General features: G+C 49.1%; 1 protein-coding gene across 5 annotated transcripts in view; it reads right to left on the reverse strand.

The window, feature by feature from the left end:
* Positions 1-19,477, reverse strand: part of CELF2 (CUGBP Elav-like family member 2) — a 296,716-nt gene that overhangs the window by 36,143 nt on the left and 241,096 nt on the right. For all 5 annotated transcript variants that reach the window (XM_045535983.1, XM_045536008.1, XM_045536004.1 and 2 more), the window contains exon 9: positions 10,784-10,918. In XM_045535983.1, the coding sequence (XP_045391939.1) occupies positions 10,784-10,918 (135 nt within the window). The remainder of the gene's footprint in view (positions 1-10,783; positions 10,919-19,477) is intronic.

Genomic DNA, 19,477 nt, shown 5'->3' on the forward strand with positions numbered 1-19,477 from the left:
GAGAACTAACTTTGGATTTGGAATTACTCTGGAGGCTTCATTCCACGGCAGCAAACATTTTGGAAGGTGAGAAATTGACACGGACAGTATCATACTCTTAACGTCTAAAGTCGCCTACTGTTTTCACTTTAATTTTCATTTCCAAATGCTTGTTGGGGCTCTCACTAGTTGATATTTCTAAGAAGGAAATCCAGTCCATCAGCTGTCCATACACGGGGTGCCTCCCTCCCTGGCCTTAATTTTAGTATCTGCTCCAGCTCCACGAAGTCAGACACTGGAGAGTGACGGCCACAGCTGTGAAAGAGCCAGTTCACATAAACTCGGTGTGTGTGGAACTAACACGAACAGAGCAAAGGAAAGAGAACACTGAACCTCTTCTTGCCACCAGTGGTATTTTGCTTATGATTTACTAAAACAGAAGGACGTATCTCCCCCTCCATTGGCCCCAGATGTTTGGCAGGTAGTCACGGGCATGGGTCGGAAAAAATGTTCATCTCACAAGGATGAGAACAAGTAAGTGAAAACCCAGAAACATAATTCTGGTTCCCCAGGAGGTCCTGCTATAGACTTCATGTGTGGCGGAGCTGTCACTTCACCTGCTGCTGACAACCTGTGCTTCCTCGGGCAAAGCATTTGCCCTTGCAGCCTCCGTTTCCTCATCTGGATCTCAAATGAGACACCTGGACAGATCGACCGTGAGGATTCCCTGCAGCTGCACAACTGGACGACAGGACTCTGCTCTGGGCGCTGGGGAGAAGGGGTGAGGGAAGGAACTTCTGCGGAGAGCAGGCCCTTGTCACCAGCGTCACTGACGACCTCTCTGAAGTCTGGCCTTCCTCGGGGTGTCCTGGAGTGGGGCAGTTTGCTCAGATGGAGAGAATACCTTTTCTGGGAGGGGATTTTCCTCTGGACAATGTGATCCCCAAGGCTGGCAAAGGGCAAGAGGCCACGGGCACACTCCTGGAGGTGAGCAGTGGGGACGCGGGCAGGTCTGTCTCCGTGGGTGCTCAGCAGGGCGGCTGTCCCTGCCAGTGGCCGGCACAAAGCACACACGAGTCATCCCTAAAATGAGAGCAACTCCACAGGCTTCCGCCCGGCCCCAGTGCTGGAATCCTGCCTGGACACGGCTGTCCTGCTCTGCTTAACCCAACAGCACCATTTTGTCTTTGGTGAGGAGGAGATGTTGCTTCTCCAACCTCAAGTCACATCTGAGGTGTGGGGGCAACTTTGCTGCCAGCTTGTGCCGTGAGGCACAAAAGCAGAAAGGGGTGAGGAGGGCATCTTCTCCCTGCATTTACATTCTGACAATTTTAGGAAGAGGGGAGGTGTTTGCTTTCTAAAGGCAAAAGATTCACAGAAAAATAGCACTTTTTTATTCCTGTTTTTAACCTACTTTCCTATTCTCCAGAGGAGCAGTTATATTTAGTATCACTCCAAAATAAAGCAATCATCTTTCTTATATCATACTTATGTTGTTTCTTTAAAAAAGCAACAGCATACATTCATAAACATAAAATATAAATTGACATAAATGTATATAATATACATATAAAAGCCTCGGTATTTCAGTAAGAAAAGTGAAAGTGAACAGTTCCATTTACAACTGAGAAAACTGAAGGATGAATGACTTACGCCAGTGACTGGAGTCACGATGTCCACAAACTCTCTAGAATTCTAATTCCTCCAGTGCTTTCTGTAGAGTAACTTTTTCTTAACCCTCTGTCCTGCATGTGAACTCTTCTGTTTCCAGCTCTAGACAGCTAAGCTCTCGACCCGTATGTGATGTAAACGCCTTCCTGTCATAAATCCCTGACATCTCCCCAGTCCCGACCTCTCTCCGTGTCCCAGGGGCTGGGGTGTCCCCTCCTCACGACCGCACCACAAGCAGACTCGGTGCTGCTCTGGGCTCGTGCCCGCCGGTCACTGTGCGGGTGCCAGGTGGAGACGGCGAGGCGTGGCCGGACCCTCACTGGGCACCGTCCCCTGCCCCCCGACTCTGTCCTTCAACTTCCAGCTCTCCCTGGGCTCCTCCTTTGTTCTGGCTCCTTCTATTCAGCCTAGAAATACGTTTAAGTTTTCTCCATCTGAAAACAAAACCAAAATACATTCTCCTCCTAGTGACCGTGGGTACTTTTATAGACTTTTTACAAAATTCAACACATTTCACAGAAGTGTCGTGTTTCATTCCTGCCTCCACGCTCACATCCTCTTCCCTCGCTGCCTACAGGACTGTCCACCCCGGCAGTGAAGCGGCCACTCCGGGAGAACCGACTCCCCGGGTGCTGACCCCAGAGAGCTCTTCCCCGGCCTCCCGCTTGTCCTGCTGGCACCGTGCAGCTGGGAGAGCTCGCTCTCCACCTCCCGGCCCCCCTGTCCCCCACACAGATACCCTCACGGCTCTCCACACCAGTCCCCTCCTTTGCTTGGTTGGTGACCCCAGCATGGTGGCCACACGTCTGCAGCTGAGTCCCAGGGCTCTCCCAGCACCTCGCTCTGGTGACTGGAGGGTCAGAAGTCCAGCTGCTGCCGGGCTGATCTCAGGGCAGGGCCCACGCACACAGCCCCCAGCTCACCATGTGCCAAATCAGGTCACCGTAGATCACACACGTTCCTTCTCCTAATCCCCTCTCTGCTACGATCAAGCTGCTTAGTGCTCACCCGAACACACCGAGGTCACCATTACCTCCTTCCCTTTCGTTCTCCCTCATGTCACATCGTACCTAAGTCCAATCACTGACATCCCTGGCCTCAGAGTCCTTCGGTGGCTCTTCATGCCTACGGGAAAGTCCCAGCTCCTCGGCCATGGCTCCGAGTGGCCTCACGGTCACCAATCCCCACACAACTCACGCTCTGGGAAAGGACATGGCTGATCACATCCTCCTGTGTCTGTTCACACCTGACACGTCTGATGTATCCTCCATCCCATTTCCACCTTTAAAGTCCCAGTCTTACCGTTTTGGGTCACACATCAACTCTTCTATAAAAATTGTCCCCACTTCCTCAGGACAGCATCTCTCCTACCACTGACACCTTGTTCCTCGCCTGCTTCACTGCTCTCCAGCTAGACCGTCGGGTCGGTGCGTTTGGCTTATGTTTGTGTGGCCACTACATCTACTTTATAGTGGTTCATGGGATTAAACTGTATATTAACTAAAAATTTGTTTTACTACTTTCACGTGTTAAAAAATGGACCTTAGATTATACACTTCTGGGAAGTTGCGACTCGAATAAAGTTGTGCTGATTCTCCCACCTAAGATAACATACAAGAATGAATACACGCTTTTCACCAGTGCTAACACGGTTATATCACACACCAACGCAGATAATTTGTGACACACAGATGCCGAAAGGGCATCTGACGTGGACCTGCCACACACTGTGGGCGACTGTGCAAAGCAGCATCTAAAAATGAATCACTAACAGCACAGCACAGACTCCAGCACCACTAAAAGCAAAAAGAAAACACATGAAGAACCAGAGTCAACGTACGTATTAAAAAGCCCACCCAAAGCAAAGAACAATGCACTAGTTTGCAGCAGCCTTAAGATGCATGACAGGATGTGTCCACCCAGGGGACGGACGGCAGGATCCCACAAGCAGAGCCCAGGGCACAGGTGGAATCTATGTGCATAAATCCCAGTGCAGGCTCTGCGGCGAACCATAAATATCTCTGCCCCCTCCGCTGTGCAGCTTTATTAAACTTTAAATTGGTTCAGGACTATGAAGAGACTGCAGCCTGCTCCTGGTCAGGGCATCCCATAAACCACACGGACTGCCCCGCTGCTGTGCACACGGTGATTCCGCCACAACCGCCAGCACACGCAGGGCCCTCAAAGCCCCTCTGGCTGGGAGGTGTCTGCGAGCTCCTCCCCCACTAGAGGCAGGATGAGCGACGCCAAATGAGGAACATTTAGCAGAAAGACACACCACTCCCTACCATTGTTTCCCCCCAAATATGAGTTTTTAAATACCTAAGAACTTTCAAAAGCTTGGTTTTCATGTAATGATTCTGTTGAGAAGCCACAGAGCAGAAGTGCTGAGTACACTTTTCTCTGCGACTAAACCTTCTCATTTCCTGGTTTTGCCACTTGCCAAATCTACCCCAAGGGTAGATGCTCCCGGCGCTCTCTGTTGCATTCAATGTGTTCAAGGAAGACAGTAGAGAAAGGAGGTTTTCTCCCCTCCTCACCTTGGTCTAACTCACAAAATTTAAGGTATATAAAAATATTGGTTAGGAAAAGTTTTTTTTCTTAAAGGGTATAGGAGTTACCGTTCATACTTAAAGGCTATTTAAATTATTTTACTCTGGTGGGGATTCAGTAAAATGCTTTTTGAAAAGCTCCTGCTAGGACACAAAGTACACGAGGGCAGGGGTTTTTGTCAGCTCCGTTCACTGACGCCTCTCAAGTGCCGACCACAGTCCCAGGTACACGGGAGCCCGGAGAGTAACTGCTGAGTGAGTGAAACAATGTATCAGCAGATTACAGTCGCTACAGGTTCGTTTTATTTATGGGACATTCAATGTCCTATTTGATTCCATTAACACTAATGACAATAAAGTGATTCCCATAACATCAAGTGTAAGAGCCAACATGGAAATTTTGGGGTAAGAGGCACAGAATGTTGAACTTGCAGGAAATGATCAAAGAATGGGATGTCAGTTATCTTTTTGTAGCAGTAAGGGTGTAAAGATGTTTGGCTGATCCAACCCCACAAATAAATAGCTCATTTTACTGACTCACGTGACCCAGCCTGACTAAAGTGGCTTTGAGATTCACATCTTTTCCCTGCTAACGTGCAAAGGCAGAAAACGGGTGTAAGAAGAGAAACAGGAGGGTAGGAGATCCAGGCAACCTTTACCGGAGTAACTGCTCCCCGAATTAGCACAATGTCTGGTGTAAGTACAGCACACGTAAAACACTCTGAATAGCTAAATAGGATCTTGCTGTATCACTAGTGCACACATGCTGGAAGGCCGTGTGGAATTAGCAATGCACGCGTACTTAAGGGGCACTTTTTGAGGATGATCCATTGTTGTGTCATCTTTCAAAAGCCCACATTAGAGTAGGCGGTTCTTCTGAAAGTAAAATGCCTTTATTTGATACGAGACTCTTACTGATTCTATGTCATGACATCAGAATGTTCTGAAAGCCACTCTTCCTAGGATACTCGTAATAAAAAAACTGCTTCGTATGACTTTGTTCTAATGTAAGTTAGTATCGATTCATTCTTCAGAAACCTGTTGGACCTGCACATTCAGGTGTGGCTATGTTTGGATTCCTCGTAGGTGGCTGCACTGACCCTGTCAATGTCACTGTGATGGACTTCGGTGCCCCCTGAAAGAGGTGCGTACTGTACTAACCTGAATGGCCTTCGAACGTCTGGTCTTAGACTATTTTCACTCTGCTATTCCACTGAATTCATAAAAAAACAATTGAGAGCCCGTGTGTGATGTATTGTTCCAAATGCAAGGGGATTACAAATAAATTGTTCCCACTTTCAAAGAACTTACTATCTAGAGGGTGAGAGACAAAACATGTGCCCAAATAACTGTCCTGTAAAGGAACAGGGCCAGTGTTAGCAGAGGTATGAAGAAGGTGACGTGGCAGCGTGAGAGGGAGGTGGCATTTACCAAACGCCCAGCCCCTAGTGACGCTCCAGCCTCCCTCCTCCTCTGCCTCAGGCGGGCTCCCGACTGCTCCTTGGGAAGGAGTCTGCACTGACCCAGGTCTAGCATTGGTCATGTATTTATGTTGGAAATATAATGCGGAAGCGCTTCATTCTTACTAGAAGGCTTCGCGGTGGAGGTGGCATTTGCACTGGTTCTTAAAAAAGCAGGAGGATTGAAAGTTTTCATTAATTACTATCCCAACTTTTTTGTTTTTACTGCAGTTGAATTTACAGTAGTATACACTATACTTTTTATAATGTGCATTAAAAATGCCAATTTTATACCTACATATTTATCTTCCCAGGGACAGGCACTGCAATAAATTAGTGATGTATAAGATTTTCATGGCTTTATTGGGATCTGGAATTTTTTAAAAATTGAAAAAAAAAAAAAAAGACTTTCATGGGAGGAAATGGGGAGAAGGCATTCTAGGTAGAGAAGCCCACAAGGATAAGGGCGCGAAGGCCGCCGTGTGTCGGGGGATGAAGGCTGCCCCGACTCTGGGAGTGAGGATGGGTGGGTGGGGGTGCACCTCCCTCCAGCTCAGCCCAGCTGCGGCAGCGGCGTGGCATGGACAGAGGGCAGAGGCCCAGCTGGAGCCATTCTGGGAATACAAAGGGAGCAGTGACATGGCTCATCCAGGCCAGTGTCCACTGAAGGGAAAAGATGCTCCACAGGGAGGGCTGTCAGGAAGCGGAGGCTGATGAGGTGTGAGGCTGGCGCTGAAGGTCAGAGACCCGGTCTAGCCCGAGATCCCGAGGCTCCATCTAGCCGGGTGAGGAAGGCAGTGGGAAGAAGAGTCCGTGGGAGGAGTCTGGTTTTAGATGTCTTGAGGTGGTGGCATCACTGCAGGAGCCGTGGGGAGATGGCCTCTCCTAGCACGGTGTGCCTGTCTGTCCCTCTCTCCAGCCTCCCCAAGCCCCACCTTGTGCTGCTGCCACATGGCAGGGGTGGCACAGGGCCCAGCTCGTTTTTATGTGCCTACCCTGCACCAATGAGAAGGCTCTGGATGTGCGCTGAGTCAGCCCGCGGAACACATCTCTGCACACAAGCTCTCACCTGCTGTGAATGCAGGCACGTTTCAGGTGGTGACAAAGCCTCCTGCCAACTTCAAGGCCACAGGGTAACCTCGAGGGTAAACTTTTGCTTCCCAGGGCTCATTCAGCAGCTCCGGTGAGCCCCGGGTACAACACCAACAGCTGCCACTTATCGGTCCTTACTATGTGAGGACGGGGGAGAGTTCCAGATCATGGTAAACCACCTTCAACCTCGGGTAACCTCCAATCATCCAAAGGGAAGCGTCACCACTTCCCTGGGACTCTGTCCGTCACAGCCTTCAAGAAGGCAGGGAACACCTTGAAGATGGGCAGCAACACTGCCTAGAATTTAAAGTGAAAACGCTTTGTGTAAAGCCGGTGGTGGGAATGGAAAAATGTCTCCTAGCATTTTAAAATGCCTTACACTATGGAAAGACATTATCTATTATCCTGAAGTGTGCACTTGACTGAGTCTGTACTTAGAGAAGCATTTGGAGAATTCTGAAACAGCCTTGTCTTTAAAAAAAGAAAACAGAAGGTCAGCGGAATACTATAGTACGTGAATGCAGTATTATGTTTGAGACAGAAAATGCCAAAGACATGTTTACATGTGGTCATACTAATGCTCTCTCCCAAACTCTCAGAATTACCAGAAAAAAACAAACGTATAAGCTGCGTGGAAGACAAATACTGTCATCTTTAGTACCCAGCTATACCCCTTAGAGAACATTTGCCTCTTTATATAAACACAGAGACGTAGTCCTCAAATACAGGCTCAAAACTGGGTAGGAAGAAATGACCGAAGAATTAATTAACTAAATAGGAGTTTGAGGTAAACAAAGGAAAAATGATATCAAAATAAAAGATAAGAAACATGATTAAATTAGGCTTCGAAAGACCCATGAGAAACTCATAAAAGGAATAATATGCACTTACCTGGTTTTTATTCTTTCATGATTTAATTTCTAATTCTATTCAGTGCCATCTGATAATTGCATGAAACACTTATTCCAACCATGGGCAATTTAAACTATTTTAATTTTTATATAAAGGCCATGAGACAAAGGAACCTATTTATTGCCTAAGGGGATTTTTTTTAACAAAAATTAAAGCTTAATCTTTCATGTTTTAAAGCCAAGACTGTTTAAAATCATTTATAATAATGCTGTAGGGAGACTTTTCCTGGGTATGCAAAATTGAAATGATAAATTTACAATTATTAAAAAAATTAATAGTTTGGGGGATTCAATTGTCCCTTTCCTTTCCAAATGAATTTGTCTGAAGCTGAAGAGATGTATTTAAAAAACAGGGCAGGCCCGAGGCCTGTGCAGGAGCGTGGGATGGGCCTCTACGTGTGTCCGAGGCCCAGGCTGGCTCATGGCAGCGACAGTAAGCCCAGCTTATTATTATTTAAAAAGTAAATAATGGCGCTGGCTTTGGGAAGGCTTCCCACCCTTTTATTTCACAGGAAATTGCCCTGATGAAGTGGAGTCATGAATTCCGCTCACCACATTTTCTGTGACTTTGAAAAGTCCCTGATGGAAATTAGACAAATAATTTACTTTCACTTAAACACCAGGTTTTTCAGATACACTTAAGAAAAATATTTGAAATGGAGATTTCAGTCGTTTCTGCCGCCACACTTCAGGATTCTAATGAAATACTTTTAGCTATTATGCAAAGCATTCCTCAACAGAGAGGAGGAAATCACTTGTGGTGCTACCTGCATTAGCAGCACCGAGTGAAGGGCAGGATGCCTTTCGGGAGCAGCCAGGGGACACTCTGCTGGCAGCGGTTCCCACTAGAGCGGGAAGGAGAACCCATCCCTCACCGCCGGTCTGGAGCAGGGGGGACTGCAAACGGTCACATCCATCGCAGACTCCTTTCTGACAAACACCTGGGCCGTCTTACTAGGCCGAGTGGCCCTCATTTTGAGAAGGTTGTTTCCAACAGAGAACTGCTCCTCACCATACAGGATAGAATGACAGGGACCTCCCCGCTCAGCACTCACTAGTCCCCCTGCACGCCCGGCTCTCTCCTGCCTCTCAGCCCTCACACTGGCGCCATCCTCTGCCTGAACACGCCACGTGCCCTCCAAGTTTCTGCTCAAACGTCACCTTCTGAGAGAGGCGTCGCCTCCTTCAACCCCCTCCACCCTCTCCACCTTATTCTGCTCCCCAGAGATGTACCGAGCACCTGTGCGCTCACTGGCCGAGTCCCCCACGGGCTGAGTGACGCCAGGGAGCAGGTACACGTGTGTCCCGTGCACTGCTGCGCCCCAGCTCCAGGACAGCAGCTGCTGAGACCCCGGCTCTCCACAGGTGCCACCATCCGCACTGATCGGCGTCCACCCTCCCTACGGCGACGCACCTTCTTCCCGCGCAAAACACAGTGCGAGGCCCGCACAGCTCGCCATGCTGTGTTAACGTAATCAGTCCTCACAGGAGAGGAAAACTTCTTAATACTTTTCAATCTGACTTATAAAACATATAATAGAGAGATAAAATTTTTCTTTAAGAAAAATTACTATTTTTTTTATAAGGAGGAAACTTATGTCAAAAATGTTTATTTCTCAAAAGGGGTCATTATAGGATTTATTTAAATATAACAAGCTTATGTATTCAAGTTGTAACTTAATTTCTTGAGGAAACTGACTTACAGTTGATTTTTCAGGAGGAGTATTGATTGCATAAAGTGAAGCCCACATAGAGTGACGGTTTGGTTTTTGAAGACATTCTACGCAATGAAGTCAATAGACCTAATGTGCCGCCGCCATGAGATCTCAACACAGTCAGGATCAATCCACCAGCTGCTTCTAAACCTCTCTCAGGTTTCTCCCTCAAAACCATCCCGAGGGGGAAAGGTCCTCCAGGGTTGGGGAACCCGCGGCCTTCTGGTTTCAAGATTGTTCTTTTTTAAGCACCAAAGGAGGCAAGAAAAGCTTCATCTTTCTTGGCTGCACCCCTTTTAAGAAAAGGATCTGTTCTGTAAAATTTGGATTCAGTCAAAAGGCCGCACTTCAGGACCTAAAAGGCCACATGTGTCCTCAAGGCTGCGGGTTCCCCAAGCCTGTGAGGGCTACTGTCCTTCGTGCCACCGGGTCTAGGAACACGCCTCGTTGCTGCCTGGGTCCCAAGGCCTCAAGAAAGCTGTTCTGCAATATCATGCTCTAGCTCCTCTGTGTGTTTTCTTGGAAGAAAACACATGCAGTATTTCCATCAAAGTTTTTTCAACACTTAGCTAATCTGGGCACAGCTGAGAGAGGGTCATGGGATTTTCAAAGTTAGAAGAAAGTTTGGAGACGGTCCAGGCCGACTCCTTCATGTAATGACGGAGGAGGTGAGATCATCGATCAAGGCCCAGAAAATTCAGAAGAGGAGGAAAGCTTTGAAATATCCTGGCTTTTTAAATTGAAAAAAAAAAAAAAAAAAAAAAAAATACAACAACAAATCATGGTATCTAAGCAACCACATTATGTCCAGCTTGGATGAAAAGAAAAATGGCATCTGCTTTTGAATAAGGCAACAAAATTTGTGAGGAAAAAAGACTTTAAATAACCCAGAATCCGACCAGAAACAAACAAAACATGTCCCTTGCTAGAGCATGGATTTTGAAGTCAAATGTGAAAGATGGAATTGGTATGAAATATTAACATTGGAATGTTTAGGAATTTTGAGACTTAACAGAGAATTTTTAAATCGCTTAAAAAAAAAAAGGACAAAAAAGCAGAACTAAGAGACCGAGGCCCTTCATAGTAGTGGAGGTTTAACGAGGGCTGGATGGATAATATACACCTTTCTTAAAACAACATCAATGCGTGTGAGAAGTCCAGCACCACAATGGATTTTCTCATGACAACTTTTTTTCATTTTATCTTTGGAAAACAAAATACACAAACTTTGTTCCTTTAAAAAACAGTGAATAAAATGACCCGATAAAATAAGGGAAAGAGGCCAGTGCCCCTTCCTGGCTCCATGCTGCACACATGCCCCTTGCCCTTCACCCCGGGCGCGTGTGAACCTGCGCACCGCTCCGCTGCGGCACCTGCAAGGGAAGAGCGAGGCTCCCACTCACCGGGACTCGTGAGGGCTCCCAGGGCGCTGCTCGTGGTAGAGAGAGGGTTTGCGTTGGTGCTGGTGGCGGAGGTCTGGGCTGCGGCTGCAGCAGCAGCGAGCGTCGCCAGATTCTGTAGCTGTAAAGCATTCATGCCTGCGGAGGGAAGAGAAACGCTCCCTTAGCGACGGGCCCCACGTTCCGTTTCCCAACAAGAGAAGGCCCATAACGTCACCAGGGCAGGACACGAGAGCAGAAGACCCCCTGCACTCACGTCTGTGTGTGGCATACACAGGAGCTGCCTTGGTGACCTGTGCAGTCACCCCATCCGGGTGGGAGCTGGGCCCTCCAACCCCCTTCAGGGAAGACGCCTCCTTGAGTTCCCCTGATACAATCTTCCACTCCCAGAGACCACGGGTGGGCACCGGAACCCCATCCCATACCTCTCCTAGCAGAGTCCTCCCACTGTGGGGGGCCTATGCTACCCGGACCCTCTCCCACCCACCACCTCTCCATGCGGTAGAGATAATCTGCAAAGATGGGATTTCTCTGTGTTGACCAGCTACGGTAGGGCTTTGTAGACTGGCCACCGCCAGGGCACAGCTGGCAAGAAATGGTGGGACGTGGGCTGGGGCAGCTGGAGGAACAGCTTCAGGGTCAACTCCCAATCCCTCAACTTGAGGTATTATCCAGGAAATTTTAATTTATTGGTTAAAATCTCTTGCTCCCAAGTTGAACTATGGGTTCCAATCCTGGCTCTGCCACTTTTCCAGCAGGCTCTGGGCAAATATCTTAGTCTACTTTCTGACTAGTGAGGGACAGTATCAACTGTGTCTCACGTCAAAGGGCTGTTGTACAGATTAAATAAGATGACAAAAGCCAACTCCTCTGGCAAAACATAAGCACCTGGTAAACATTAGCTATTGTGGTAAAAACTTCTCTCTCTGGATTTATTTCAAATGTGAACTCTAAAATGTGCATATGGTAAGAACTCAAATAATATTCGATTAATAAAAGAATGAATAAAAATGGTAGTGCCTTAATAGTTTTATTTATAAATTATTTGCATTTGCCTTTTAAAGATACTCATTTTTCACAGGAGACTACTTTAAACTAGAATGGATTTCTGACGAGTGAAAATTATGAAAAAGAGCAGAGAGAAACAAACATTTCAAGAACATGAGGCTGGGATCAGCTGAGAGATCCGGGGCGGTAGGTGGGGTTGGGCTTGGAGCTGCAGTCTCTGCTTTATGCACTTGTAGTACCTTTCCTCCTTCTGCAACCATTTCTCCATTCAAAGGTTCCCCGAATAGTGTCAAAGTATTGTGAACTAAAATAAAATCTTAAGGCCACCCCCCAGATGAGTGAATGGACCCCCTCTTGGCCAAGGGGACCCCAGAAATACCCCTTAAAGCTGAGTTCCTGGCCCTGAGAGGGATGTCAGACATGCCTCATCATGCCCCTCCCACGGTGGAGACACCCTTTGTAACTCACGAACAGCCCTAGGGCTGCGTCAAACAAAACTCAAAATCACACCTGCAGGTCAAGTTTACTTAACAGATCACTTGAGTCTGGGTATATGTCCAGTGGCTTCTCTCTGATCAATAGACTTCCTTAATTTAAAACATTCCAGGCCTTTAGACAAAGCTTCATTTCTTAACCATTTGTAAATCAAAGACTCTTCAAACCCACTTATAACCTGTAAGCCCCAACTCTGAGATGTCTCACCTTTTTGGGCCAAACCAACTTACGCCTTCCATGTATTGATTTATGATTTATGCCTAATTCCTGTCTCCCTGAAATGTATAAAACCACACTGTAACCCAACCACAGCGACACCACTTGCCCAAGGCTTCCTGGGCATAGCTCCGGGCCATGGTCCTCAAATTTGGCTCAGAATAAATCTCTTTAAATTACCTTACAAAGTTGGGATTCTTTTCCATTGATGGTACTTCTCCATGATTCACTTCACGGTAAGAGAATGCACACGCAAGAAGGAAATAATGATTCTCCCCTTATAGGGAGGAATTTAATATACAAAACTACTGCAGTTAATCAGCTTGATTCTACCTTCTTCTCATGTCTTAAATCCAGATCCTTAATAAATATCTATTGAGCAAATTTAATCTGCTTTAAGGTGAGTGGCCTGATAACTGCTTCCATATATGTTGGGGGGATGGTGGATGGAGGGATGAGAGAATGTTCTAGAAACATATATGTGCAAGCCCCCAGCCACTGGTGTGGAGCCCCCCACGTGAGCTCGGCAGGGCACGTGTCCCGCTCCTCTGCCCTGGACTCCTCAGTCGGGGCACTTCTCTACTCAGATAAAAGTTTCTCACGTCTCAGTTGCAAAATGGGTTCTCATTTTGTTCACAATGATACTCTTCTCCCAGGAGATACTCAGACCTGTCGGCTTAGGATGGAAGCCAAACACCTGTTTTTGAAAGCCTGCTTATTTTGCGGGGTGCTTGGAAGCAGGACACAAGTATTTGTGGAATCCTCTGATTTCTGTGAGAAAAGGGCAGACGTCCTACAACCCTGCTTTGCCACGTAAACACAACTGGGAACAGAGCTCTCTCTTGTTCTCTCCGACCAATGGTTGAACAGGGTCGTATTTATGAGAACGTGGGTGTTGAGAAGCACTCGTCTTGTTTTTCAGTTTTACTTCAGGAAGATGGAAACGGAGGAGACGCGGGTGCTGCCTGGCTTGGTGCTGACCCCCGTGGGTCCAGCAAGGGACCCCACCTCCCGAGAGGTGCACACCTCACGCCTTAGCATGATGAGCACCCCGGGCTGGGAGTGACCACGCAAGGAGTGAGGCTCATTTGTGCTGACCCATCTGTGCCCTCTCGAGGCTAATGCTGCCTCTGATGTTTCAGTGATGGGAACCAGACAACCAGGTGACATCGGTGACACACGGCTGAGCATGCAAGAGGGTTCAGCACCGAAATGAAATGTTGAACGTTCGTCTGGCACTGATTAAGGACAGGCAGAGCCATTATTCTCGGCTCAGGCCGAGGGTCCTCCTCCAGGACGTCTCTGACCCTCTCTGGGTGGGAACTGCAGTAAGGGGGCCGTGCCGACGGCCAGCTCAGCCTGCTCATTGGGTCAGAGACATCAGGTCCCTGGCCAAGGCTTCGCAGCCACAGGCAGCAGAACCCTCTCTGCCCAGGGCCGGGGTCTTCTGCAATACTGCATGCCTCCCTCCAAAGTCGACTCGCAGGGTGCATTTATGCTCACACACACTCTCTGTGTGGCATCTGCAAACTCCCTCATCTGTTTGTTTATAACTCTTCTGTGGCTCTCACCACATCCTACTTCACCATTATTTGCATACATTTCTTACCTTCATATCTAGTCACTAAGTTCCTTGTGGACAAAGATTTTTGGCTTATTCATTTTCAAGTCCACCTAAATGCGTGCACGCATATACACTGCTGAATGTATAGTAGGTGATGAATAAACCCACGTGAGATGAATGAGCGGGTTAATGAACAGCATGGTATCTGCACCAATTGCTGTAAAGAGTGTTGTCTACACAGCCAACCAAGGTTTGAGATTTTCCCATTCTTTCTTAGTTCTGTGATATTTACAACAGCATCCAATATTGACCGTTTTCCCTCAATCATTAACTACTGTACAAATACCTCCTAGAACCACATCTGCTCCTTATCACACTCGCCGACACTCACTGAAGGCCCTAGAGCCAAGCGACGGCACTCAAGTCCTCTCTGCACGGTCCTCTTCTTCAGGCAGCCGGGCTGGGGCCTGGCTGTCCCCCTTCACACTCCCCCTACTCACACCTCACCACGAAGGCCTCTGACATCCTGTCCAGCCTTTCCCTGCTGCCACCGGCAAAGGCCAGGTGGACTGAGTGAGTTTCTGGGCACCACACTGGGGCATGGCCAACACTACTCAACAACCACACTGCAAGGAAAGGAAAAGATGTGGGTCAAGGAGGCAGAGATGCAGAGAGTAAAAGAGACACCACTGTGCTCCCCAGCATCTAAGGGATTTTGGGAGAAAGGAAAAGGGGAAGAGTTAGAACCAGTCAGGCAGGAGAACCTGTATTTGCTCATCCATCCATCCATCATCTACCAATCCAGCCATCATTCATCATCTACCTATCCATCCATACATCATCTACCTATCTGTCCATCCATCCATCCACCCATCCAGCCATCATTCATCATCTACCTATCCATCCATCCATCATCTACCCATCCAGCCATCATTCATCATCTACCTATCCATCCATACATCATCTACCTATCTGTCCATCCATCCATCCACCCATCCAGCCATCATTCATCATCTACCTATCCATCCACCCATCATCTACCTATCTATCCATCCATCCACCCATCCAGCCATCATTCATCATCTACCTATCCATCCATACATCATCTACCTATCTGTCCATCCATCCATCCACCCATCCAGCCATCATTCATCATCTACCTATCCATCCACCCATCATCTACCTATCTATCCATCCATCCACCCATCCAGCCATCATTCATCCATCATCATCTATCCATCCATCCATCCAACCAGTAGTTACTGAGTGACCATGATGAACCAGACCCTGCCCAAGACACTGAGGATAAAGTAGAAAGCAAGGCAGCCCCTGTGCCCAGGAAGGCTGCTGGATCCTGGGGCAGGAAGAAGCCAGTGACTGGGGAGAACTCCTGCCAGTTCATCAGCTTCTGGCAATAGGCCCAGACTCTAAACCAAATTCTCACTCAAGTCTTTGATTTGATGGAGATGAGACAAAAGCACAAGGGAGCAGCAGCCAGCTGAGGAGCTGAAGGAGGTGTCACCGTGGAGGATCACTGCCTGCCCCTTCTGTCCTGGCCCTTTCATGGTCCTGGGTGCTGACCCATGAGGCCTTCATGGTCCCCCCACTCCCGTTCTCAGATATCGGTGCTGATGAGCTGGGCGTGGTGGCAGCGCCTGCAGTCCCAGCGACTCAGGAGGGTCGCCTGAGCCTGGGCACTGAAGGCTGCAGTGAGGTATGATTGTGCCTATGAAAAGTCACTGCACTCCAGCCTGGGAGACAGAGCAAGACCCCATCTCTAAAACAAACCCCATCTCTAAAACAAAACAAAAACAAGGAAGAACTAAGTGCTCACAAGGCAGAGGTGAGGCAGGGGAGCCGGCCCCATCCCCAGCCCTGACCTCCACATCCTGCTTTTTCTCAGTGTGGAGCTGGCAGCGGCGTCTCCTTCTTCATCCTGTCCTGTGGTTCCTGGGGCTTGGAAGGCACAGCATTCTCTGCTGGTGACAACAGTGACGAGAGCAGCAACACCGCCTGGAGGCAGCCGCGGCTGGCTCTGCGCTCGCACCATCTGGGTTTAAAGCTGGCTCTGCCACACCTACTGCCAACCACGTCACCTCTGGCACACTGCTTACCTGACTGCACTTTGGGGTTCCCACCTGTAAGGGGGGATCAAAGTGGAACCCAGCTCTTGAGGGTTGAGAGACTAAACGCATCAACACTCCTAAAGCTCCAGGAACAGCCCTGGACGCCAGAGCGTCCTCGGCGAGACTAAGACCTGCGACAGCACTGCCTCTGACGATGACACCGAAGGCAGCAAGAGCAAAGCGCGTGCCAGGCACGCTCCTCGGGGCCTAACGTGCGGCCTCTTACTAGGTGTTCATGAGAAATCAACACCGTGTAGGCGCTGTTATTGTCGTACGTGTCACACAGGAAACAGAGACAGGCAGAGGTCAAATAGCACCACCTATTGTCCAAGGGCCACCCCTGAAGGAACAGTCCTGGGGCAATGTGAGGACAGTTCTGCTCTCGCCCCTGTGGGCCTGTCCTCTCCCTGCCAGCCTGGCCAGTCCATGATGACGCCTTCTGTCCTCTCGTCCCCACCTGCCCTCCTCCTCCTCCTCCCCGTGTCTTGGTGTCCATTCACTTCATTCAACTTTGTGCCTCAGGGACATTTACAGGGGACAGGGAAGCAGGGAGAGGAAGGGGGTGGTGGCCCAGCACAAGGCTTCAAAAGGCCACATGGCTGGGGCACCAGGAGTGCACTTTCCCCTCCCACGTGCCTAGAGTAGCCTTGGTCACTGTCATCACCACGTGAGCAGGTGAAAGCTGCCGGTGGCGGCATTTCCGTCCAGCAGGACCGAGCGTGTCCTGATCAGCAGAAACACCGCGTCACGACACTGCTCTCTGCTCGGTTACGGTGCCCGAACCCCGGAGGGCAGGGGCGGAACTTGTGATCTCGTCTTCGCCGGTAACTAGAACCAGTTCACCAGTGACCGTCACAGCTGGGTGTCACATTTTGCTCTCCAAATCACCTCAGCAATTCTTTAATTTCTTAATGTGATTCCTTTTGCATCATCACCAAAGTCCCAGGTATCACATCCCACTGGTTCCTGTTGCTTCTGTGAACAAAGGGACCCCCAGGCGCCACCTCCTCAGTGCTGAGCGTGTCACAGGCTGTGTCCCCTCCATCAGCCGCCTGAACTCGGGGCTGCTGAGCTGGGTGCCCAGGGATGGGGCTCAGGGTGTCAGGGAACTGCCTGAAACTTTATGAAAAAGTGCATGTGTGACACATGCGCAGAACTTTTTTGGTGATAGATCCTAAAAAGTTGAAGAACTTCTGAGTTGTCCAGACAACCTGAACGAGACACAAGTCCTAGAGGAAAACCACCGAATGAGAGGCCTGGGGTGGGACAGCGAATGACGACACACAGCAGAGAGGAAAGGGACGTGAGGGACCGACTCTCGTTCAGAACAGACACCCGAACACACGAACAAGCACCAGCAGCAGCCAGACGGGCCGAGCGCCTCCGGTCCCCGCTGCACTCCCGGCCCAGCTGACACCGGGGGAGGACCCAGCAAGGCGGGAGCACAGCGAGGGTACCTCCTCCTCCTGCCCAGGGTCCTCCCAGCCAGCCCTGCGGGGGCCAGAGGCCTATTCTCCGTCCATCCCTCCCCAGGGACAGTTCTGCACCAACCTGGTCTTGTAGACGCCACTGACGTCCTGAGCCCTACCACATCACAGTCACGATCCTCCGGCGTGGGGAAAGAGCTTGGGGAATTCTTATGGGGCACAACGTCACTGGACTTTTCAACGGCAACGGCAAACGTCCCTGGTGACTGACGTGTTGGCTTTTCCTGCCACAAACGTTCCCACTGCCACGGAGCCCTCACCTGGCCATCCCCTCTGACCTCGCGGACGAGCTGTTTTGGGAGAAGGCGGTGGCCCTCTGCGGGGGACCTAGCCCGGACGGCTCTGCCAGGACAGGCTGACGCCCAGAGCTTCCTCCTCAAGCGCGGCGGACCCTCGGGCACACTCGTCCCCCAGACCCACGCCTGCTCCCCGACCCATGCCTGCTCCCGCACGGGGTGGGCGGTGGGAAGAGGCCCCTCAACGCTGCAGCTGCCTCCCCCAGCCCAGTCACGGTGGGTTTCTGCCTCTGCCTGTTTGCCATTCACGTTTCTTCCCTGGGGCATGTGAGGGCCCTGTCCTTCCCCCTTTCAGCCCCCCTCCCCGTCACACTGTCCCCCACACGCATCCTGAAAGGGCACCGCACGCAGGGGCAGCCCTGGGAGGCCGGTCTGGCTTGGCAGACACTTCCTTAGAGAAGAAAAAACGACATCACGTAACTTCACCAAGCACTCTGCTCACATGGGCACCCCCAAACCAGGGGCAATAACCTGGGGACTACACAAGCAAAACATGTGAGTAAGTTTTAGGAAATCTAACGGTATGCCCCTATCAAGATGGCAAAAAAAAAAAACCAAAAAACAAAAAACAAAAAAACTTTGGAATACAGGGATCCACCCTTTCATTCATTACCCTGGGGGAAAAAATCCTTCTCAAAACGAAGAAATTATGTACAAAACAGATGTGCAAAATGCCTACTTGAAATTTAAGATTTTAAAAAAATTATTTATAAGAAGAAGGGCATGAAAATTTAATTTAATGTTCACCTTAGGTAATTTTGTGTCTTATTGTTCATAGCAATTACCATAAATCTGCATATCAATAAGCAAGAACAGATGTCAGTTGTTACAAGTGCTTGCCAATCAGGTCTGTTAAAAAGTGACAGATGGGTGGTTATAGAACATTCTCCTAAGGCCTATTAGCACATTCGCAGGAAGCGTCTGCGCTGGAGACTCAGCTTGGGGAAGAACTCGGGGTCTTTGCGGATCTAAGAGGAACACTCCACAACTCTGGGAGTGTCTCCAATTCGAGCGCTCAGATCTCCAACATAGCGTTTTTGCACATGTCCTCCCACTTCACTTGCGACACACTCTACGACAGCCTTCTCAGAGAACAGGTCTCGGATCGATAGAAGGAGAGCTGTTGTGCTGGCTTAAGCAAATATTTGCACTGCACGATTTTATTATGACTTTCAAAGCTTAGACCAGATATGCTGGAAAGGAATTACTCCCAGCTTTGCTGAAAACCGGAATTAAAATGAAGCAGTTTCCTCCTGTTTGTCAACAGATACTTCTCTTCCGCCATGGCTTCATAATCTATAATTTGTTCAGCAACAATTCCTTATCTTAGAAAAAAAAATTCCCCTGACACAGAACCCACTTGTAGTAAGTTTGAAACGTTTTCCACAGTGAAGGGAGGCAGTTTTCCTGTTACTGTCTCTGAACTGCCTCCTTTGTAACAGGTCGGGGCCTGTTACACGTCTGCGTAGGCTGGTGGCTTTGGATCGCGTTCATGCAAACACACG

The sequence above is a fragment of the Lemur catta genome, chromosome 1 (genome assembly GCF_020740605.2).
Source record: "Lemur catta isolate mLemCat1 chromosome 1, mLemCat1.pri, whole genome shotgun sequence".
NCBI classification, from domain to species: Eukaryota; Metazoa; Chordata; class Mammalia; order Primates; family Lemuridae; genus Lemur; species Lemur catta.